Source organism: Balaenoptera acutorostrata, chromosome 15, assembly GCF_949987535.1.
Source record: "Balaenoptera acutorostrata chromosome 15, mBalAcu1.1, whole genome shotgun sequence".
NCBI lineage: Eukaryota > Metazoa > Chordata > Mammalia > Artiodactyla > Balaenopteridae > Balaenoptera > Balaenoptera acutorostrata.
Window position 1 is genome coordinate 74690112 of NC_080078.1, and position 23631 is coordinate 74713742.

Consider the following 23631-nt stretch of genomic DNA (forward strand, 5'->3'; position numbering starts at 1 on the left):
GGTACCCGTGGAGCCCCCTCCCTTCCCGCAGCCTGCATAAGGAGCCATCTGTTCTCAGCTGAATAAACAAGCGGGGGGAAGCAGCTCCAGGTCCCCTGCCCCCCGGCCCGACCCCCGCACAATGCGCCTTTCTCCGAGGAGACGCCGCCCGGGCGCCGCCGGAGCGCGCTCCGTCTGGCCTCCCCTCCGCCTGGCGGCACAGCAAGACACGCACACCGACCCCGTGGAAACCAGATTTTTTCTTTTCTTTTTTTTTGTAAGAAAAAGAAAACAAAAAAAGAAATCCTACAAAGAACTGAGCGCAGCACGTGTCCCCCACATCCCCTCCCACGATCCCCCGCAGTCCGGCTTCTGGTCCAGGCGAGGCCAGCTCGAGCGCAGCGCTGGGAGCCCGCCAGCGTCTCCTTCCCGACAGCCCAGGCCTGGGGGACCCAGGTTCTGCCCGGCCCCAGCGCCCGGGCGGCGCACGAGGGGGCCCAGTCCGCGGGGCCGCCCCTTTTGCCCGGGTGCGGGCCACCCGCGGCCCTCACTTCTGGGTGGCCAGTTGGTTCTCCAGATCCTCCAGGCGCGCCGTCAGCTGGGCCAGTGAGCGGTTAAGGAAGCCGCCGGGGGTCGCGGGGGGTCCCTTCTCCCCTCCAGCCCGTGCCCCGGGACCCAAAGGATATGATTCTGCGACAGACTCTCGAGCGCCTCCAGCGTGCGGCCCTGGAACTCCACAAGACTTTCGCACTCGCAGGGGCTCCGAAGCTCTGTCCCCGCGCTGATGCCCTCTTCTGGCAGCCGGGCACAGAGAGTGGGGGAGTGAGAAGCTGGAGGCGGACCAACCAGCCCTGGCTGAGGCTCTCCGATATCCCTCCACCCGGCCTACAGCTGAGTGTTCGGGTTTGGGATTCAGACAGACCTGGGATGAGTACCAGCTAGGTAGCTGTGAGATATTAGAAAACCCCCTCAACCTTTCTAAGCCTTAGTTTTCTTATCTGTAAAAATGGATACAATGAGAACACCTATTCGTCCGGCGGTGCTCAGGATTCAGTGATTTTCGTGTGTGTATGTGTGTACACATCTCAGAAGGTTTCTCAAACCTTGATGCTCATTGGAATCACCAGATCTTGTTAAAATATAGATTCTTGTTCTTAACAGGGAAGGGGCTGAGACACTGCATTTCTAATAAACTCCCAGGTGATGTTGATGCTGCTGGTCTGTGGACCACACTGAGTAGCAAGAGTCCACAGCAGCACTGTCCAAATGAAACTTTATGTAGTGATGGAAATGTTCTGCATCTGCCTTGTCCAGTGTGGTAGGCACAAGACACAGGTGGTTATTTAACACTTGAAATGTGGCTAGTGCACCTGAGGAACTAAATTATTTAATTTAATGTAACTTAATTTAAATGGGCGTATGTAGCTAGTGGCTACCTCATTGGAGGGTGCAGATCTAGAGCATTTCCTGACGCAAGGAAACACTTTATAGGGTATTTCAACTAGGCCAATGGTTCTCCAAGTGTGGTCCCTGGACCAGCAGCATCGCCTAGGAAGTTATTAGAAATGCAAATGATCAGATTCCACCCCAGACCTACTGAATCAGAAACTCTGGGGTTGGAGCCAGCAATTTGTGTTTTAACAAACCCTCCAGGTGAGTCTGATGCACACTAATGTTTAAGAACCACTGATCCAGGGGACTTCCCTGGTGGTCCAGCGGTTAAGAATCCCCCTCCCAATGCAGGGGACACGGGGTTAGATCCCTGGTGGGGGAACTAAGATCCCACATGTCGCAGGGCAGCGGGGGGACTAAGCCCGTGTGCCACAACTACAGAGCCTGTGTGCTGCAACAAAAGATCCCATGAGCCCCACGCAGCCAAAAATCAAAAATAAAATAAATAAATATTTTTTAAAAAGACCCACTGATCCAAGTCTATTTCCTCATACATTTCAACATCTCTGAAATCAAAATAGTTGCCTTACAATTAAATTTGGCATCCTTTTTTTTCTTAGCAGTATAGAAAATAATGAATCTTACAACGGGTGGTATCTTAGAGTCACTGAATTCTGTAAATGTGTGCCGTTTTTAATATTACAGTACAATGCCTGGCACTTGGCCTTCAGTACAGAGTTGCTGTTATGATTTAAAAGTTATATCTCAGTCTGTATGTCATGTTTATCAATGATATTGACAACAGTTCCAGAAAGGCTCCTAACTTTGCAGATGGGGAAATCAAGGAAATAAATATATATTAAATATATATACTTAATACACATCTTTGTGTACCTGAAACACACCCAGTCCTGCCACTTTGCCAGGTCTGTAAAGTTGAATTCCAACCAGGTAAAGGGCTTATAATGTGGTTCCTCTTACGAGTGCTGAGCTGGGTGTGCCTTTGAAAAAATTCCCCCCAAATTATTCTGAACGCCCACTAATTTGGGGAACAGGTAGTTTAGTCCAGTGCTTCTTGCACTTTAACATAATTCTAATCCCCTGAGGGTCTCGTCAAAGTGCAAAACTGTATTCGGTAGGTCTGGATAGCGCTGGAAATGCTGTAGTTTTAACAAATCACCAGGTGACAGCCCTGCCGCCGGTCCCCACGGACAACACTTTGAGTAACGAGGCTCTGTCCAGCGAGCCCATCCCCTGGCTGTCACTCAACGAAGAGGGGAGGGAACGAATAGGACCGGGAGATCTCGGAGGGTGGGCAGTGAGGGAAAGGGAGGGGTCCCGAGACCGATGTGCTCACCCGGGCAGATGCTGCCTTTGAGGTTCTCCAACAGGTGCGTCATGGTGCTGAAGTCGGGGGAGTAGGACACGTGCAGCTCGGCTGGCTCCGAGGCGATCTCTCGCAGCTCCTCCTCCACCGCCTTGCCTACGCCCACGGCGTACATGACGATGCCTGGAGGGTCGAGGGACTCAGGGGGCACTCTAGGCCTCAGGAAAGCCGCCTCCCCGCATCCAACCCAACCTCAACCCAGCGCGGCCCGCGCCAAGCCCACCTTCCTCCTTGGCGCGCGCCGCCCACACTGAGACGTCATCCTGGGAGCGGCCGTCGGTGAAGACCAGGCCCACGCGGGGCACGTTGAGCGCCCGGGGCCGCGCGCCCTGCGCCTCTGAAAAGCTGTGCTCCACCATGTGGCGCAGCGCAAGCCCGGTCATGGTGCCGCGCTCCATATACTCCACAGCCAGGACCGCCTGCTTCACCTCGGCCGCCGTGCCGTAGCGGCCCAGTGGGAACTCGGTGCGCACGCGGCTGGAGAACTGCACCAGCCCCACGCGCGTGCCTTCTGGGGACACGTCCAGGAAGTCCACGATCTGGTTCACGAAGCGCTTCACCAGCTCGAAGTTCTGCGGACGCACGCTCTTGGAGCCATCGACGAGCAGAACCAGGTCCACGTGGCCTTCCCGGCACCCTACACCCACCCGAGGAGAAGAGCTGGGGTTAAGGGATCAGATCCTTGGCTGGCAGCGGCCACCTGCTCACTCATTCCCTCGCAAGCATTTATTATATAACAGATACTATGTGTGAAGTCCTTCCTATGCCAGGCACTGTGCTAAATAATAATAATTATTATCATCAGCGGCATCATTATAATCTTTGCCATTTATTAAGTACTTAGCACAAGCCAGGCAATCTGCTAAAAGCATCTTTTTAATCATCATCATCACCACAATAGCTACCATTTATTGATCATCTACTATGTATCAGACAGAATTCTAAACACTTTACCACTACTAACAATAATAAATAAAAACAAAAACATTACTACTTGACAGCTTACCATGTACCAGGCACTGGGCTAGGTGCTTTATATATTTTTTCTCAATTCTCCCAGTAACCTTGGGTATTATCCCCATTTTCTAAGAATCTGAGATTCTGAAGGATAAAGTCATTTATTTGCTCTGGATTCCACCACTAGTAGTGGCTGAGCCAGGATTTGAAGCCAGGTCTGTCTGACCCCAAAACCCAAGCTCCTAATCACTCTACAAGATTGCCTCCCCTGTTCTGAGACAGGGACCTTGCTAGGCCCTGAAGGAGGTTCGCCAATAAATGAAACATAATCCTGATCCATAGGATATCAGGATAGAGCAGAGCAGTGAGACATGCCATTTGCTACCATCAAGGAAAGTGCTTGAATAGAGGGGCTTGCAGGGAGCAAGGTAGGAGTAACTCATTCTTCCTGGAGTTAGTGAGGAAGGCTGCATGGAGGTGGTGACATGTGATTTGATCTTCAGGGATGAGTAGGAGTTCTCCAAGGCAGGAAGGGACATTCTAGATGTTGGGGGCAATGTGTGTAGAGGCATGGAAGCCGGGAGCCCTGGACACGTTTGGGAATGGGCAGGCCAGTATGGCTCAAATGTTCAAGTTTGGCAGGAGACAGGCTGATGGGGTTGGCTCAAGCTAGATTATAATGACCTAAGGCGGTGGTTTCAAAAATTTGACCACAACCCACAGTAAAAAAATAATAATAATAATTAATAATAATAATGTAACAATACATCATGATTCACTTATACTCACATATAATTAAAATTAAGTTTCGTGAAACAATACTTACTCTTTCTACATCCATGCAGTAAACTCTATTTTCTCTCTTTTTTAAAAAAAATTCTAGTTTTTAACCCACTAATTTGATTTTGTTATCCACTGTGGTTACACCCACCATTTGTGTATCCACTGTGGTTACACCCACTATTTGTGTATCCACTGTGGTTACACCCACCATTTGAAAAACTCAGGGGTAAGGCATTTGATCTTTATTTTGTAAGCACTGGTGAGCCACAGAAGGCTTTCGAGCAAGGGAGAAATGTGATCAAATATGTATTTTTGAAATTAACCTTGGCAGCAGGGTAGAAGATTGAGGGGAAAGACATGGAGGCAGGGCATAGCACACCCTCCAACTCCACCACCACCAGCACACACACACACACACTCATACCACATTCTTGGGCCACAGCAAGGACAGGACAGAGTCAAGGATACTCAGAATGTGGGCAGTGGGTCAGAGGCAGACAGAACCCCCTCCCACCCATAACTCACGGCTGCAGCTCTTGCCATCTGCCTGGAGCTGCCACCGCTCAGGGCACAGGCAGCGGTAGGAGAAGCCCTCACTCACGCACTGGAACTCGCATCCATGGTCTACACCATTGCAAAGGTCCTGGGCTTAAAGGAGAGACAAGACAGAACGAGTCAGGGTGTACTCCACCAGCTAAGATCCCTCGTCCCTCTGCACAAATGCAGGAGACCCCTCCTCACCCTGACAGCTCCTGCCGTCGGGCAGCAAGTTGTAGCCCCCTCTGCAGCGGCACCGTGGCCCACCAAAGGTGCTAACACACTCATGCTGGCAGCTGTGGTTCCCAAAGCTGCAGTGGTCAATGGCTGGTAGGAAGGAAGAGACAGCAAGATGTCACTTCTGACTGGAGCCATCAGAGACCTTGGTCCAGGTGCTAATCGGGGGGTTCGCTCACCCCTGCAGCTCCTCTGGTCCTGCTGGAGTACAAAGCCAGCTCGGCAGCGACAGAAATAGAAGCCCGGGGAGCTGACGCAGTGATGCTCACAGCCATGGGTCCCTTCAGTGCACAGGTCGAGGGCTGAGGAAGAGGTGAGGTCAGGCTATGCCCTGGGGCTGCCCTTCTCAGCCCTGACAGCACAACCACCTGGGGAGCTTTCTAAAAATACCTATGCCTGGACCCCAACCCCCCAAAATCCTGACTTAGTCGGGTGGTACCCAGGCATCTGCGATTTCTCCAAGCAAAGGCCCCCTTCCTACTGAGCCAAGCGGCCCTCCCAATTCAAGCCCCAGATGTATCCCAGTGGGCCCATGACTGAGCCACGCATAAGAATGGGAATCCACAGTTGTAGAAGACAGGACCCCTGCCCTCAAGATGTTCACTAACTCACAGAGGAGGACCAGAGTTAGTGAGGCTCTGCCACTTTACCTGTCTGAGCCTCTATTTCCCCATCTGCAAAATGGGGATATAATGGAAGAGAACAATTGCTATTTACAACTGCCTTCTGAGGAGGGTGAACTATTGCCCCACTGAGTATCTTCATGGTTTCGATGTGCAAATATGGCCTAGAGCTGAGCTGGGGAATAGGGGCTGGAGAGAGATGAGATGCCCTGCATAAAAGTGTGAGAATGTGGGGTTCCTAGAAAAGAGATGGGGAGTGGAGAGAGGAAAAAAAGAACAAGAGAGATGGTGTGGAGATGAGTTACTGTGGGTTGAGTTTGCCAATGGAAAATCCCCTATAGTGGGGTGACTGAGGATTTTCAGGATCAAGGGTGCCTAATGTTCAATTATACATAATGGGTGTTTCTTTTTCTGTGTGTATGTTTGACTTCACTTAGATGTAAGTCACACCTCTGTCCACCCCCCATCTTTAGTAAAATAGATGTATGCATGACTTAACATATACACACACATACCCTTGTGTGCACAAGTGTGTCAACCAAGGAAGAGGCTGATTTACATGCACAGGACAAGAACAGCATGTGTGGATTGAGAAACTGCACGAGGACCCATAAATTGAATTCAGCAGAAGCTCAGAGCTAGAGGTGACCACAGAATGTAAGCACTTGGGGAATTCCCAGAGATCTTGGGAAGGGTTTTGAATGTTCACAGGTCATCAAATGGGGCTTCACGCCAGCCTTTTCTAAGCCCCAGAAACAAGAAGACCCCAGCTGACACCTGGGTTATTAGAAACACAGGACCTCTTTTTCCAGAATGTTGTGAGGTTGAGAGATGATGCATGTAACACTCCTAGCTTAATGTCTGATGCTAACCTGGCATACAGTAAATGGCAGCTGCCGTTATGATCAAAGGATTGGACATATATACACGGGGGGATAACCCCAACTGTATAAGCAAGGCAGTGCGTGTCATAGCTTTTCAGAAAGCAAAAATGAAGAACCAGGCCTTGAGAGATCTGCAGATGCAAAGAGGAGTGGCAAGAGCAGCCCAGGTGAGCAGCCCGGAAAGAACTGAGATGCAGAAGCAGGAATGAGCAACGTATATGGGGGTGGGGAATGAAGGGGATGTATGGAGACCCCAACTCTGTCAAGTAACAGAAACAGTAAGGATTTGCCTGTGAAATTACACAAGTTTGGGAGCTGTTTTGGAGCCAGGTGGGAGATGAGCCTGAAAGAGGGGGGAGAGAAGGCTACAGAAAATACACTTAACTGTATTAACTGTATGACCTCTGTGAGGTCAAGATTTCTAGCCCTGGTCCCACCAAGGACTTGTGTGACCCCAAGCGACACCTTCCCTTTCCTAGACCTGTAAAGTGAGGGAGCTGGACTTTGACCTCCAAAGGCCCTTCCAGACTCATTGTACTGATGCTAGGCCAATGGGGAGCCACAGAAGGCTCAGGAGCCGTGAGACTGAAGGGTGGGGGTAGCTCTCACCCAAACAGCTCTTGTCATCTGCTGCTAGCCGGTAGCCGGGGTTGCAGGCACAGTGGAACGTGCCGGGGGAGCTGACACATTGGTGCTGGCAGCCGTGTCCCCCCTCAGCACACAGGTCCTTTCCTGAGGACATACAAGAGTAGAATCAGCAGGGGACAGATGGGGAGAACCCTCCAACAGGAGAGAGCTGAGTGCGGTCAGAGCAGACCCCATGCTCAAGGATGTCTTTAGATGGAATATGGCTCGTTTGAGAGGGGCCAATCCAGGTGGAAGGGCTTAGGGAAAGTATAGGGCCTCAGTGGCCCCTGCGAATAGGCTCGGAAGACCGGAGCACCGGGCCAGAGGTGTCAGTGGGATAAGGGAGGACTACAAGGTGTAAAGTAGAGGAAGAAGAGAGATGCTAAATCAAGGTAAGTGGCATAACTCAAGGTGTGACGAGAACAGATCTTGCAGCATTATGGGAGGAGCTAAAACGAGAGTGGGAGGGGTCATCCCCAAGTGGGCGGGGCTTGACTCCGGAGTGGGCTACGGCTCTCAGCCTTGAGGGGTGGTGCTTCTTGTGTAGAAAGGCGGTTTTGGAGTTAGACGTTAAGCCTGTGGTAAACCACAACAGTCCATCAAGGTACGCGGGCACGCGAAACGTTGCTCCTTGTGGGCGAAGCCTTGAGCAAAAATGGGCAGAGCTGGAATTCCACACAACCCGCGGTAGGCCAGGGCAACTCCACGGCCTGTTGGGCGGGGCTAAAGACGGCGTGGGCGGGGCCAGCCGGGAGGGGGTTTGGGATTCACTGTGGTGGGAATGGGAATCGGAGCGGTTGGAGAGTTAGAGTCTCGCTCCAGCTTTCCCCTCACTTACGACACAGCCGGCGCTGGAACTGAAGGCCAAACTCCTGGATACGGTCGAAGGACTCGACGAGGAAGACGTGCTCGTCCAGCGGGGGAGACGCCATGGCGCGCAGGGAGGCCACGTCTGCGCGCTGAACCCCCACGGCGTAGATCTCGATGCCGCGGGCGCGCGCCTGCGCCGCCACTTCGGCCACGCGATCCTGGGGCCGCCCGTCGGTCACGATGACAGCGACGCGAGGCACGCGCGCCTCCGGCGGGCGCGCGCCCTCGGCCACACTGAAGGCCACGTTCATGGTGTACTGGATTGCCAGCCCGGTCATGGTGCCCTGCGCCAGTGGCACTAGAGCGCGGATGGTGCGCTCCATATCCTCGCGGCGTGAGAAGGTTCCGAGCGGGAAGACGCTCTGCACTTGACTCGAATACTGGATCACGCCGACGCGCGTGGCGTTGGGCCCCACGTCCAAGCTGCGGAGGAGGCCCACCAGGAACTGCCGCATCGTCTGGAACTCGAAGGGGCGCACACTGCGCGAGCTGTCAATCACGAACACCAAATCCAGGGGCCCAGTACGGCACCTGGGACCTGCGAGGAGATCAGGGAGGACTTTCCTAGGTTAGCCAAGCCTCACCTCCCGGGAGAACCCCACAGAAACCCAGGGCGGAATGGTGCTCTCCCGGTGTAACAGCGCCCAGCACAGTCTTAACCTAGCAAATGTAGGTTAGCTCCATCCACTCACCCAGCATTTGAGGAGGTCCCGGGCTGGGAGACTGCACCAAATCTCTATCCTACAGCTCTGAGGGCTATACTGAGGAGGTGTTATCCATTTGGGAGGAGGGCGAGGGGACGTCGCAAATTCAAATGCCTACAGGAGCTAGGCAGGCAACATAAATAAATGAGTGAAAGTGTTGGGTTAGGACGGAGGACCCAGAGAGCCCGTATAGCTCATAAAGTGAGCAGCTCCAGACAAACGTTGCCTTGCAGCCGTGAGGACCCCATGTTGGCAGATCTTTGGTCTTTTCAAGAGAAGCCTGAAATTGGGGTTTTTGTGTGAAATCTGGTTTTTTTCAATTAACTTTTAAAAATTAAACGCCAACTGGACAGTTCTGCATGAGCTCAACTTGGGTACCTCCAAGCCACATCCTACAGTTGGGAAAACTGAGGCCCAGAGAGTTGAAGCTGTGAACTCGAACCCAACCCCTATGGTTCCAAAGCTCTTGTTTTTCTCTCCCCAGCAGGCAGCTGGCTGCAGATGGAGAACCTGCTTTTGCTCCCCTCCCCCTGCTTCTGAGGGCTGGGCTCTGGCTCACCTGCGAACTGGAGCTGGGTTTCCCAGGGCTGGAGAAGGAGTAGCAACATGGGCAGCAGCGAACATAGAAGCCCCCTCATTGCCCTCGGAAAACAGAGGACAGAGGTATCAGAGCCTGAAGGGAGGAAGGAAAATAGCAAAGCAATAGAATTTACAGAGCTCTTATTCTAGGTGATGGGCATTTTGAGGGGGAGGAGGGTCATGGGTTTATTTTACTAATCTCTCTAGTTTTGCGTATGTTGAAATTTTTCGTAATAAAAAGATTTCATCACGGTGAGATTGCTGGAAACACAAGGAATTCCGCTTTGCAGAACTGCAGAATAATAAATAAATAGAAAGTAGATTAAAAAGATACAGAATTTAAAAAGGAAAAGCCTTGGGACGTCCCTGGTGGTCCAGTGGGTAAGACTCCGCGCTCCCAATTCAGGGGGCCCGGGTCTGATCCCTGGTCAGGGAACTAGATCCTGAATGCCACAACTAAGACCCGGTACAGCTAAATATATAAATAAATATTAAAAATAAAATAAAAGGAAAAGGAAAAGCCTTTCCTTAATGCCAGCCACGATGTTAAACGTTTTTCACGCATCGTGGCATTCTTTGAACCCTCTCGACAATTCTATGGGTCTAAGGCTGTTGTTGTTCCCATTGCAAAGATGAGGAAACAGGCTCAGAAAACTTCAGCGCTAGTACCCAAAGTCGCGCGGCAAGAAAGTGGCTGTAACAGGATGTAATCCTACGCCTGGGGGGTTCCGAGAACCAGCCCGCGTGAACCTTTGCAGAGGGAAACCATTCCCCACCGCGCCCCCTCCTCTCTGCACACAAGGCGCCTCTGTGTGACTGTCCTCCCTCCCACCCCCCCACCCACCCCACAGCCAAACAGGTACCGCCCCAATGCAGGCCTGCATCGCGTTGGCCTAAACCCTCCACGCAGATGAAGTCGCGACTTGGCGCCGCCCCTTCCCGCCAGCTCTCAGGAGAGACCGCCAGGGGGCGCCTTCGCGCGTCTGTCTCTGTTGGCTAGGTGGCCGTGGGAAGCCCACATCTGCCCAGCAGGTGCCCCTGCCCAAAGCAAATAGGGGGCTGGGAGCCCCAGGGCCTTGGAGATAAGGCTCGGGCAAAATATATCCGGCGCTAGGGCCAAAGAGCAGAAGTGCGCAGGGTTCCGGGGACAGTGGCATTGGATGCGCCCCGGACGCGAGCCGGCCCGGGCCTCGGAGCGCAGCCATGGACCCTGTGGGGGCAGGTGAGCGCTCACTCTCCCGCGGCCCTTGGCGACGCCCCTTGAGAATCATGAAGGACTCCCATTGTACAGATGGGAAAAGTGAGGCCCAAGAAGGTGGCCCGCCGAGCTGCAAAGGAACTTAGGACTCCTGGTTCCCCTTCTCCCTTCTGAGCTGTCTGGCAACCTGGCCCCTAGGCGTCACCTCTTTTCCTTCCATTCGCTCCCTGGGGTCCCTATCCCCCCCCACCCCCGCACCCCCTGCTGAAGCTGTGTTAGCCATTTTTCTGTTTCTGTTTCTTGGCAGAGGTGGCCAGCTGCCCCTAATCCAACCGCAGCCCCGCCCCCCTCCCCAATTCCGTGAATGGTCCTATTCTGAGCAAGGTCGGGTGCCTGGAGAGAGCGACAGGCGCCCTTCCCGTCCTGGATCCTCACCGTCTTCGCCTTTCAGGCCTGGTAGAGGAACAAAAATCCCTCTGACAGGACCCGTCGTGGGAGGGTGACTAAGCCAGATGTGCCAGCTGGAGGTGGGAGGGTGTGGAATGCCTTCTCCAGCTTGGGCCACAGTCTAGGCAGGCGAGCACCCCTGGGGAGTATGAGGGTAAAGGCACAAGAGGCCTTCGCTGCCTCTCATCCGTTCCTACCTGCAGAAGCCTCTGAGCCCCAAAACCTTGATTAAGTTTCCCCTTATCCTGCTCTTGGCCTGAGCCAACATCTCGCCTTGCACCCCACCTCCACCCAACCCTAGAAAGTCGAAATAGCGCTTGCTTCCAAGTTCATCACCTTTCCAACCCCTCATTCTACAGAGGAAGGAACCAGGACCAGAGAGGGTAATGTCTTGCCCAGGTCACACAGCAACGTGGCAAGGTGATAAGGCTGACACTAGAACCCGGAGCGCCTCTGAGGCGGTTAATCATTGCTTTAAGAAGAAATGCCCTTAGGGTGGGAAAAGTGGACTCTTGAGGGAGGAGAGGTCTGCGAATAATTCCTCAAGAGTTGGCTGAAGAATAAACACTTTGAGGACGTTCCGGGGAGCGGCGGGGGGGGGGGGGACCCGGGCGGGGAGGTTCCTGGAGGGAGGAGGTCAGGGAAAAAGTCTCCCCTCTGCATTTTGGCGGCCGTGCTGGTGGGGCCTCAATTTGGAAAGGACCCTACATAGGTGGGAAAGGGCACGGCAGGTCGGACGGGGGCATCGTAGGCGGTGCAGCCGCGCTTAAATACGGTCGCCAGGTCTGGCTGGATGCCTGCTCCCCGCAGACCCCTCAGCGCACCCAGGCCCTCTGACTCACCTGAGCCTGCCGGACAGCTCGGAGGCGAGGCCGCAGAGCGGAGCCGACGGGCGGAGCCTCCCGGGCAGTTGGACCAGGTAACGGCGCGGGCAGCGTGCCCAAGGTGCGGACAGCCAGGCAGCTGGAGCGAGCGGAGGCGGCCGCCGCATTTAACCCGGGGGCTGGCAGGTGGGGAGGGGGAACGCGGGCCGCGACCCCTCCCACTGGTAGGGAGCGACCCCCCTTCCTCCGAGGGCTGGGGCGGGGCCAGCGCGGCGCCCCCTGCTCCGCCACCCCTGAGCTGCAGACGCCTGCTGCGGGGCCGGAATCGGGCTACAGTTGGAGGCTGGGCGGCTACGCTCTCCGCAGCTGGAATGCTTTGGAAGCCGCCGAGGCCCTTCCCCGGGGAGAGCCCCAAGGGGCGGAGCGGGGCCTGGCTCGGCCGCCGGCTGCTTGGCTCCGCTACCGAGGGCGCGGCCAGGCTCTTGTCCCCCGCCGCCCCCTCCAGAGGTGGGGAGAGGCCCCGCACTCTGATCCTGCGAAGAGGGTAAAGGGTTCAGAAGGGCAGCCTCAGGGTTCATTGCTCTTCCCAGGCCCCACCTGGTGGTCCCTCAAATTCTGCCATCACCGACGCCTTTCCACGGTCTCTGCAATTACTTAGGTCTTGGGCCCATCACCCTCATCAAAACTCCCAGGCGGAGACGCCACCAGACCCCTAGGCTCTTACTGGCCCACTCCACAGGGCCGATGGAGGCCCTGAAATCAGGAGAAGGAAAGCTAAGACAGCAACAGGCGCCTTCTCTTGGGAGAAAGGGGGTTGAGAGTGTTGCTTTAATCCGGAAAAGACGAAAATATTCCCCCAGGATCCTGGGCACACAGTTTGGGGGGCCGTCTATTTTTCCAGGCATCTGCAGGTAGGCAAGAGAGCACTCTGGTCCAGGGGTCCAGCAAAAGCTCCCCCCCCCCATCAAGACTGCACCGGGGTGGGTCCCCCCAGGGTGCAGGGAAGCCAGGCGCCCTCACAAACTCTGCCTCCGTCACAAGACGGGCACAAGCGGGGCCTTTGTGCCTCTGAGGCCTCTCCCCAATGCTCCAGGCTGCAATGGGCGTGGAGCCAGACCTGCGGAATGGCGCCTGGGTGGTCCCGGGTGGGCTCCAGGCAGACCTCAGTGAGCACCACGCAACCCAAATATTTAGCCCACAGCTTGCACCCAAGTCCCCTCCCTTGCCTAAGGCTTCTTCTCTTTGACCCCGAGGGGGCAGACCTAGAACGGTCCCTTCCTCCCATTCATTGCATTCCACCTGCCCCCTTCGGGCGCTATGCCACCTCGCCCCTTGACGCTCCCTGCTGCGGGGGGCCGGCCTGTCGCCACTCCCAGGTCATCCCCAGAGCCCGCTGCGGTCCTGAGGGAAGGTGTGCGCCAGTGCCTACAGCAACAGTGCGAGCAGACCGTGTGGATCCTGCACGCCAAGGTGGCCCAGAAATCATACGGAAATGAGAAGCGGTAGGTCCCTCAGTGGCCCTCCAAGGTCCCTGCGACCCGATATTCTGCTCTATGTGCCCCTCCCTTTTTAGTGTCTTTTAGAACCTGGAGAGGACTCAGGGCTCAGCTATTGGCCAATCAGGGGCCTTTTCCTTCATCCACCATCAGCCCTGACTTTGGTTTATAGCAGAACCTCCCTGTGAATCTCTAGTCCCCATTCACTCACTCATTCACCCATTCGTTCATTCTTTCATTCCACAACGACCTACTGAGTGCTTATCATGTGTCAGGCTCTCTGGCACTGCTGGGCACCGGGCATACAGTTGAACAAGACAGCTATGGTCCCTGCCCTCCTGGCATCTTCACTCTAGTGTGGGAGAGACAGACAATAAACTCCTCACAAATCAGTAAACAAGAGGCTTCCAGATTGTGATGAGAGCTAGAAGGGAAATAGAACAAGGTAAGGTGATAGAAACTGAGGAGCGGGGATGTACTTTAGCTAGCAAGGTCAAGGTGGTAGAAAGGCCTTTTAAGAAGGTGACATCTGAACTAAGACTTGAATGTGAAAATGGAGCCAGACATGAGAAGATTGCGGGGAAGCGTGTTCCAGTTAGAAGGAACAGAAAACACAAAGACCTTGACACAGTACTAGCTTGGCCTGTTCCAGGACAAAAGAAGTCAGAGTGGCTGGGATTAGAGAAAGAGGTGGGCATTGCAGGAAGTAAAGTTGGAGAGGTAAGGAGGGGTCAGATCATGTGAGGACTTTGAATTTAAACCACTGGAGGATTTTAAGAAGATGAGTAACATACTCTAAAAAAATTTTAAAACAAACACATCTGGCTGCTGTGTGAAAAACAGGTTGAAGCGGGTAGGAGTGGAAGCAGAGAGACCAGTTGGAAGGCTGATGCAGAGGTCCAGGCAAAAAGTGATGGCAGTAGGGACTAAGGTGGAGGTGGTGAGAAGTCAGTGGATTCTGGATATGTTTTAAAGGTAGTGGATAGGACTTACCGATGGATTGAATGAGAAATGTGAAAGAAAGAAAGATTCGGGTGTTAATGGGGTTCACAGTCATGGAGAAGCCTGGGGAGAGCGGTGAGAAAGGTGTGTGTGGGGGGGAATCAAGGATTCTGTCGGGTCTTTGCTACCTCTGAGACGCCTACAGGACAGTCAAGTGGAGATGGATACACGAGTCCAGCGCTTACATGTCTCCGCAGGTTCTTCTGCCCCCCGCCCTGTGTCTACCTCGCAGGTCCCGGATGGAGGGTGAAGCCAGTGCAGGGCCAAGGTGAGGGCGGACTCCAGGGATGCCGGGCGCCTCCCTCTGTAAGGCGACCCTCAGTAGGGCTCGGGAGCGGGGCGGTTCTCAGTCGCAGTCTCAACGCGCCCTCTGGCGGCGAGAACTAAGCTTGCCTGACACTTGCGTCCCAGAGCCCGCTCGCGTCCCTTTCCAGCCCACCAGGCAGGGGAGACCGGGCCCGTCGTCTGCGGTTACATGGGACTGGACGGCGCGTCCGGCAGCGCCGCCGAGACGCAGAAGCTGAATTTCGAAGAGCAGCCGGACTCCAGGGTGAGAGCGCATGGGAAGGGGGTTCGATTCTTGCTCCCATCCTTGCCTCTCTCTTTGGTGCAGGGGCGCTCCTTTACTCCCCTGCAGAAGCCAAAAGATAGGTGGGGATGCCGAGAGAACGGGATTCTGCCTTGAGGGTGAGCCCAAGAGCTTGGACGTGCAGCTTCATGTCACGTCCGACGGGGCGGACGTCAGATAACTGGGGAAAGTCAGTTCATCCAGGGACTTAGGGCTGGGGTGAGACGATCCCATCTCCGCCAACCCTGTAGGAATTCGGTTGCGCCAAGACCCTGTACATCTCGGACGCAGACAAGAGGAAGCACTTCCGGCTGGTGCTGCGGCTAGTGCTCCGAGGGGGCCGGGAGCTGGGCACTTTCCACAGCCGCCTCATCAAGGTCATCTCCAAGCCCTCGCAGAAGAAGCAGTCACTGAAAAACACCGATCGTGAGCGGGGTGGAGCCTGGCCGCTGGGCGGGATGGGGAGGTGCCCCAGGTCTGGAAGCTGCTAGGTTTGGGAGGGGGGAGGGGGAGATGCCTGGATTGTAGGGGTGGGGTCAGGGTGGGAGAGGTGGAGTCTGAGCCGGAAGGGGGCGGGGTCTGAGTGAGTAGGTGTGGCTTAGGTCGGGGAATGGGAAAAGTTGGAGAGGCAAGAGCAGAGGAAAGGGGACAGAGGCCGACTTGAGTTTGGGGTTCCCCAAAATGGCCAGCAGGTGCTGAGCTAAAGACAGATTAAAAGTGATAATGAAAGGGCAGGGGAAATTCAGTTAAAAATATTTATTCAGTGCCTGATGTATATGCAAGTGTCTGTTCTGGAGGAACGGACAGCCTAGCAGAGGAGAGAGACACACATAGCTGATCAAAGAGACAGTTTGAGATAAGTACTGCCCTGGCTGCCAAGTGACAAGTCCCAGGGCTGATGGCTTTGAAAATATGAGGAAACAAAGCCTGAATGACAATGACAACATCACTGCTACCCTTGCTGGAAGATGGAAGGGAGAAGTAGGGGATGGGGGACTTTCTTGGCAGGTATATACATACAACACCCTGTTTGACGCTCAACCTTGTTAGGTGAGTCGTAGATGACGAAAATGAGGTTTGGAACATTCATCCATTCATTTAAGAAATATCTGGGCCTGGGACTTCCCTGACGGTCCAGTGGTTAAAACTCGGCACTTCCACTGCAGGGCACGGGGGCACAATCTCTGAACAGGGAACTAAGATCCCACATGCCATGCAGCGTGGCCAGAAAAGAAAGGAAGAAAGAAAGAAAGAGAGAGAGGGAGGGAGGGAGTAAGGAAGGAAGGAAGGAAGGAGGAAAAGAAATATTTGGGCCTGTCACCTTACAGGTGACTTGCCTAAGTTTGCCCAGCTAGAAAGTGGCCCACCCAGGGTTTGAACTTGAGTCAATGTGACTGTGAAGCCCAGCTCCCACCCCTACACCTTACTTACTGTCTGTTAAAAACCTTGAAGAGGGCTTCCCTGGTGGTGCAGTGGTTGAGAGTCCGCCTGCCAATGCAGGCGACACGGGTTCGAGCCCTGGTCCGGGAGGATCCCACATGCTGCAGAGCAACTGGGCCCGTGTGCCACAACTGCTGAGCCTGCGCTCTGGAGCCTGCGAGCCACAACTACTGAGCCAGCGTGCTGCAACTGCTGAAGCCCCACGTCTAGGGCCCGTGCTCCGCAACAGGAGAAGCCACCACAATGAGAGGCCCACGCACCGCGACGAGGAGTGGCCCCCACTCGCCGCAACTAGAGAAAGCCCATGTGCAGCGGTGAAGACCCAGCGCAGCCAAAAATAAATTTAAAAAAAAACAAAAAAAAAAACCTTGAAGAATGTCTCAGATCCAGGCAGTGCTCTGGCTGGCCCTTGGTGTCAGGAAAGGGCCAGGGAGGGGTAAAGTGGTATAGTGTGATGGTTTTTTTTTTTTTTAAAGCTTGAATGCATTATTTATTTATTTATTTATTTATTTATTTATTTATTTAGGGCCGTGCTGGGTCTTCGTTTCTGTGTGAGGGCTTTCTCTAGTTGCGGCGAGCGGGGGCCACTCTTCATCGCAGTGCGTGGGCCTCTCACTGTCGCGGCCTCTCTTGCTGCGGAGCACAAGCTCCAGACGTGCAGGCTCAGTAATTGTGGCTCACGGACCCAGTTGCTCTGCGGCATGTGGGATCTTCCCAGACCAGGACTCGAACCCGTGTCCCCTGCATTGGCAGGCAGATTCTCAACCACTGCGCCACCAGGGAAGCCCCAGTGTGATGGTTTTGAGTGCAGATTCTGGAGCCAGGAGGCCTGGGTTTCAATCCTGGCTCTGCCACTGGCTAGCTGTGTGATCTAGAGGGAGTTGTTCTCTTGAATAGAGATAATATTTTCTACCTCAGAGGGTTGTTAAGAGAAGCAAAAGGGCTAACACATTTTAAGCATTTAAAACAGTACCTGAAACACAATAAGCTTTAGCTATCATCATTATGCAATGGATAGGAACTTGGGTTAAGTATACATTGCGCACCAACAGTATGCCTAGCACTGTCAGGGGAGAGAGGGCGATGACCCAGTGCTTTCTCCCCAGGTGGTCAAAATCCAATTAGAAAACAAAGTGGCTGCTCTGAGTCTGTGTTAAAAGGCTGGAAGAGATCAATGTCAAGCCCTAGAAATATACTGCTGTTTCACACCACGCAGCCTTTGCTTATGCAACCCCCTGAGCAACTCCTACCTACTTCATGCTTCCCAGCTGAGAGTATAACCTCCTCCAGGAAGCCCTCCTTAACCCAGCCAGCCCTCACTATATCATATTGAAAATTTATATTTATTCCCTGTCTCCCCTCTGAGACTGTGAACTCCTCTAGAGCAAAACTGGGTCTAATTCACCCTTTGGCACCCAGTACCCAGCACAGTGCCAGCCACCAAGTAGGCACTTAGTAACTACTTGATAAAATTCTGTTTATTGAACTGAAGGATGCCCAGGCAGCAAAAAGAACCAGACAAAGGTACAGAAGCAGGATTACAGCAGGTGCTAGATAAATAGCGGTGACATATGAATGCCCAGTGTGTCTGGGAATTTGAGCCAGACTGGCTCAGGGGACAGAGGATGGGAACTTACCTGGCAAGTCCAAGGGACCAAGCCAGGCAGGGGCACTGATTCCACCTCCCCTCACAGTGTGCATATCCTCGGGCTCAAAGGTCTCCCTCTTCAACCGCCTGCGCTCCCAGACGGTCTCCACGCGCTACCTCTCTGTGGAGGATGGGGACTTCGTGGCCAGTGCACGCCAGTGGGCTGCCTTCACTCTCCACCTGGGTAATCCCACCAGCAGACCTGGGGCTGGGCGCTTCACATGCATTCCCATTAATTAATTAATTAGTTAATTAATTAATTATTTATGGCTGTGTTGGGTCTTTGCCGCTGTGCGTGGGCTTTCTCTAGTTGTGGTGAGCAGGGGCTACTCCCCGTTGTGGTGCGTGGGCTTATTGCGGTGGCTTCTCTTGTTGCAGAGCACAGGCTCTAGGCACGCAGGCTCTAGAGCGCAGGCTCAGTAGTCGTGGTGCACGGGCTTAGCTGCTCCGCGGCATGTGGGATCTTCCCGGTCCAGGGCTCGAACCTGTGTCCCCTGCATTGGCAGACAGATTCTTAACCACTGCGCCACCAGGGAAGCCCTGCATTCCCTTTTTAAATCTTCATCACAACTCCTCAAGGAAAGTAAAATTTGCCCCATGGAACCGAGGCTCAGAAACACAAAAAGACTTGCCAAAGGTCCCAGTGAGTTGGTGACTGATCCAAGCTATTCAGACTCCAGTGTCCAGCCCCTTCCCTCAACTCAGCCCCCACCCCAGGGGGCAGACATTCGCAAGGATGGCCACAAATGACATCTCCAGGCTGAGAATCTTCAGCCTTAGCTGCCTTCCTGTGTGCCAACCTTGCCCATAAGACCCATGTGCAATGTGAGGTGGAGCCAGAGGCAAGAAGGGTGGAATTTGGGGCAGAAGCTTGGGACCCCTGAATCCCTCCTTCCTTCCCTCCTTCTTTTTACTCCCAGCTGATGAACACTGTTCCCAGGGAGACTTCCCGCCTCGAGAGGGCTACGTCCACTACGGCTCCCTGGTGCAGCTGATCTGCACGATCACGGGCATCACACTGCCTCCCATGGTATGGGAAGGGAGGGCACAGCTGCAGGGGTCCCCCCAGATCCACACAGAAGGTGTGACCCACAAGTGCAGCGCTGGAGAGTGAGAGCCCAAAGCATGATGACACCTATCCTCACTTGGGATACTCAGTGCTTTGTGGGGCTGGATGGAGGTCAAGCGCTGGCGTGGGGGGAATATGCCAGTGTCCTGCCTGGCTATCGAAGTAGCAGAAAGAGGGAAGGGAAGCCTGTGGGCACCCAGGCAACTTGCTGCCACGCTTCCTCCCACCCTTTTGCTGTAGATCATCCGCAAAGTAGCTAAACAGTGTGCACTCCTCGACGTGGATGAGCCCATCTCCCAGCTGCACAAGTGTGCATTCCAGTTTCCAGGTGGTCCTCCAGGAGGGGGTGGCACCTACTTATGTCTCGCCACAGAGAAGGTGGTGCAGTTTCAGGTGAGAAGCAGAGAATATCAGCACCAAGGCGTCCCAGAAAGTCAGAATGTGGAGAACGTAGAATGTAAGGTCACCATCATCATCATGGCTGCTGCTTACTGAGCAATACTGCCTCCCGTGGAATGTTAGAATCGTAGACTATCAGCACAGAATCAGAGAATGTAGAAAAAATAGTGATAATGGTATTGAGCAATACTTCCCAAAGGATATTAAAGTCATAGAATGTTGTGATATAAAATTGTAGAATGTAAATTAAAATAATAATAAGTAATAGTATTGAGTATTATTGAGCAAAGACTATTAGAATCGTAGAATGTTAAGACAGAATTGTGGAAAATTACTATTATTATTATAGTAATATATTACTATAAATATAAATAAACTATTATATTATCATAAGAGAGAAAACCATAACATGTAGAAAATAACATTATTATTGAGCAATAATCCCTCCCAAAGAATCTTAAAATTTTGGAATGTTAGGGCACAGAATTGCACAATGTTTAAAAAAATGGAATATTCTAGAATTCTAAGCAAATACACCTTTAGAAACCAGCTGGTCCAGCGAGCTGATTTAACTCCAAAGAGAGAACTTAAGGGTTTTGTCCAAGCTCGCACGGCAGGTAAACCGCAGAGCCGAGGACCGGAACGCTAGGAACGCAGAAGCCTCTGCACTGAGCTGGATGGACGCGCTGCCAGCCGCCAGCCGCGGCTTCGGCCCCATCCCCTCGGATCTCCCCCCAGGCCTCCCCCTGCCCCAAGGAGGCGAACAAGGCGCTGCTCAACGACAGCTCTTGCTGGACCATCATCGGCACCGAGTCAGTGGAATTCTCCTTCAGCACCAGCCTGGCGTGTACCCGGGAGCCTGTCACTCCGGTGCCCCTCATCAGCACCCTCGAGGTGAATCGGGCGCTGGGGGGCGCTGGCGGGCGCTGGCGGGCGTGGATACCGCCTGCGCTGGAGGGTGGGAGTGCAGGTGAGGGAGGGCTGCGGGCTCTCGGCCACCGCTTCTCCCACACCCCCTGGTCTCACCCTCCCCCAGCTGAGTGGCGGGGGCGATGTGGCAACCCTGGAGCTCCACGGTGAAAACCTCCACGCGGGGCTCAAGGTTTGGTTCGGGGAAGTGGAGGCCGAAACCATGTACAGGTATGAGGACGAGGGGGGGGACTCCCATGGGTCCCAGGGAACGGAGCATGTTAGGGGTGGGGGGATGCGTGCCATCAGTATCACTGCAGCCCTGACCTCGATGCCCCACCCCCAGGAGCCCGCGGTCCCTAGTGTGCGTGGTACCAGACGTAGCCGCCTTCGGCAGCGACTGGCGCTGGCTGCGCACACCCATCACGGTGCCCGTGAGCCTCGTGCGCGCCGACGGCCTCTTCTATCCCAGCGCCTTCTCCTTCACCTACACCCCCGAGTACAGCGTGCGGTCCGGGCCCCCGGGCGCCTCCGCGCCCGCCGCTGACGCCGATGCGCTCCTGGAGAGCATCCATCACGAGTTTACACGCACCAACTTCCACCTCTTCATCCAGACGTAGTAGGCGCGGCCTGGACGCTGGGCCTGACCCCCGGCCGGTTTTCTGGGTCCTGGGCCCTGCCCTCTGCCCTGTGCTGCGGAAGTGAAGGCTGCAGCCCGAGCAGCAGAAGCCTCTTGCCTAGAAACCCAGCCCTGTGGGTCTAACACGGGTCACTCGCTCGTCCTTTTCCAGCTAGGAAGACACGACCTGAGTGACGCTCCCTTTGCGTCCAGTCAGGAGTGTGGCTCTCCCTGTCCTTGTTTCTGGTTCACTCTCTAAATCAATCACACACTCTCTCTCCCTCAGTAACTTTGTAAATCTCTCTTATTTGTGCATCCCTAGCCCTCCATCTTTGTCTTTCTCCATCTCTCTATGTGTCTTGCATACAGTTTCACACACTCTGAAAAGTGTGTGAAATTCCAAGCCTAGAGCATTTCCCCTCCTGGCAGCTGTGTCTCCCCTAGAAGAGGAAATCCATAGTTTCACACATCCGGGCAAGGGGCAATGGGCTCCTGAGGCATGGCCTGCTTGCCCTGATGCACCAGGTCTTAACGTGGACCCCTGGATCCCACTCATAGCACTGAGTCCCTTCTGGAGCACGAGGGCCCTGCCCTGGAGTACTGGGTTTCACCCTGCAATACAAAGCCCTAACCCTCCGTATTCTTCCTATGGCTGGAGCCAGGCACAGTACCCATGCGGGCTGTTTGGTCTCTGGTCCACAACTTTGGTGGCTGGTTAGGTCCCTGGTGTGGTGGTCAGGTCTTGCCATCTTAACTGTCTACCCAGGCATTTCTCTCACAGGCCCAGTAAAATGCAGTCCTGAGGGTCAGAGATTGCTCTGCTGTGCCGGCATCAACTCCTATCCAAGGCAGAGTCTGATCTGTATGACCCGCCTCCACACAGAGGGAGGTGCCCCAGTGTACTTCGCCCCCCCATACACATAGAGGAAAGGACCACACGTGCGATGGAGCAGATAGCTTACATTTGTGACCCTTTCTGGAGGAGGAATGGGGATTCAGAAGCAGCCAGCATCCCTGAGTCCCTGTCCCTGCCCTGGGGACCACCTGTCGCCTCTGGGGATAAGTTACCCTGCTAACTATCCTTCCACCTCAAGCAAAGTTGCACCCCAGGCCCAGGGGCAACCACAGGACACAAAACAAAACTTTCCGAGGACCACTCCAGGCAGAACTCCCGGGATCGACTGGGCGATAAGCCAGCCAAGAAAGTAGCTTCTTTGCTTGGAGCCCAGGGACCGAATCAAAATTCATCCCTGCCCAGCCTTCCCACCCTCTGCCAAGTCCACTCTCTACAGGAAGGGTCCTGGCTCGGGCTTTTGGAACAATGAGGCAGATCTCAGAGGTGCCAGCTACTTGTACCAGCCCCTGGGGGTGCTGAATGGGGAGAACTGGTCTGAAATGTGGGTTGAGAGCTCTCACCCTTCTGGGTCTTCCTTTGAGCTCTAAGTTCATTTCCTGTGACACTCTTCCCCTAGAACATGGAAACCCCCGTGAAAAAGGAGAAGCTGACATTTCCCAGGGGGGTGAAATGGGCTTTGCTCTTAGGCTCCCCAAAGTCTTGGCTAAGTTCTGTCCTCTGTCATCAGCAAGCTGAAACCCATGATGATGGGAAAAGAGAAGCTTGTTCAAAGCCTGTCATGGCCCCTGAGAGTGGATCCTGGCTGAGGAACGCAAAGAGCAAATTGATAGGAAATGTCCTCGACGTGAGTGCCTGCCCTAGGAGAGTTTGAGCTCACTGCCCCATGATGATGTTGAAGCAGGAAGCCACTTGTAAAGAGGCTAAGAGGAGTTTCATAGCACATCACACGGGGAGTTAGGGCTCAAGGGCCTTTCCAGCCCTGCCCTCAAGAACTTCCTCTACCACTCCACAAGGCAGAAGTCCCAGAAGCCAAGGACCTAGTTGGCCTGAAAGCCCAGGCCCAGCCATGCAGCTCTGTCTTTTTTTGCACTCCCCTTAGGGCACCCCAGGACCCTTGGTTCCACCTACGCACCCATCTGAAAGTCTGTGGCCTCAGAGCTCCAACCCTGGCCTGTCTTCTGAGTTCCAGCTGCTGGACTGTCCTTGGAGGTCTTCTCTGCCATGAGCCTGAATCCATCTAACATCAAACTCCCCTCCCTCTCCCCCTCCCTTTGCTAGAATAGGTTTCTTCCCCTACTCCACTGCTGCCCTGTTCTCCAAACTCAGCTCACAGAGTAACTTCTTCAAGATTTCCACAAGGCAAGACTGGCTACATAATTTGTAGGGCCCAGGGCAAAATGAAAATATATGGCCCCTTGTTCAAAAATTATTAAGAATTTCAAGACAGCGATAGCACAGCATGAAATCAAGGCAGGGCCCTGCTAAGCACAGGGCCTTGTGTGACTGCCAAGGTCACAAGCCCATGAAGCTGGCCCTGGCCCCAGGCTTTCCACCTTTTTCCCATAGAATCCCACTGGGACCATGTACTGCCCACCTT

At 54.1% G+C, this 23631-nt stretch overlaps 2 protein-coding genes across 3 annotated transcripts; one reads left to right on the top strand and one right to left on the bottom strand.

The window, feature by feature from the left end:
- Nucleotides 1-341: 341 nt before the first annotated feature.
- Nucleotides 342-12384, bottom strand: MATN4 (matrilin 4). 2 transcript variants are annotated; one of them, XM_057530224.1, is made up of 11 exons: nt 12047-12384; nt 9540-9653; nt 8245-8814; nt 7389-7511; nt 5452-5574; nt 5240-5362; nt 5024-5146; nt 2982-3395; nt 2729-2881; nt 666-773; nt 342-585 (listed from the first exon to the last, which is right to left on the bottom strand). In XM_057530224.1, exons 2-11 carry the CDS (start codon nt 9616-9618, stop codon nt 527-529), a joined length of 1875 nt encoding a protein of 624 aa, XP_057386207.1. In that variant the 5' UTR covers nt 9619-9653; nt 12047-12384; the 3' UTR covers nt 342-526. The 2 variants fall into 2 exon arrangements, with proteins under 2 accessions (XP_057386207.1, XP_057386208.1); XM_057530225.1 differs by lacking the exon at nt 5452-5574.
- RBPJL (recombination signal binding protein for immunoglobulin kappa J region like) lies at nt 10763-23226 on the top strand. The gene is made up of 12 exons (XM_057529723.1): nt 10763-10781; nt 12015-12123; nt 13405-13530; nt 14724-14794; nt 14961-15076; nt 15346-15520; nt 18229-18366; nt 19103-19212; nt 19492-19644; nt 20389-20544; nt 20687-20790; nt 20906-23226. Exons 1-12 carry the CDS (start codon nt 10763-10765, stop codon nt 21177-21179), a joined length of 1551 nt encoding a protein of 516 aa, XP_057385706.1. The 3' UTR covers nt 21180-23226.
- Nucleotides 23227-23631: the final 405 nt, after the last annotated feature.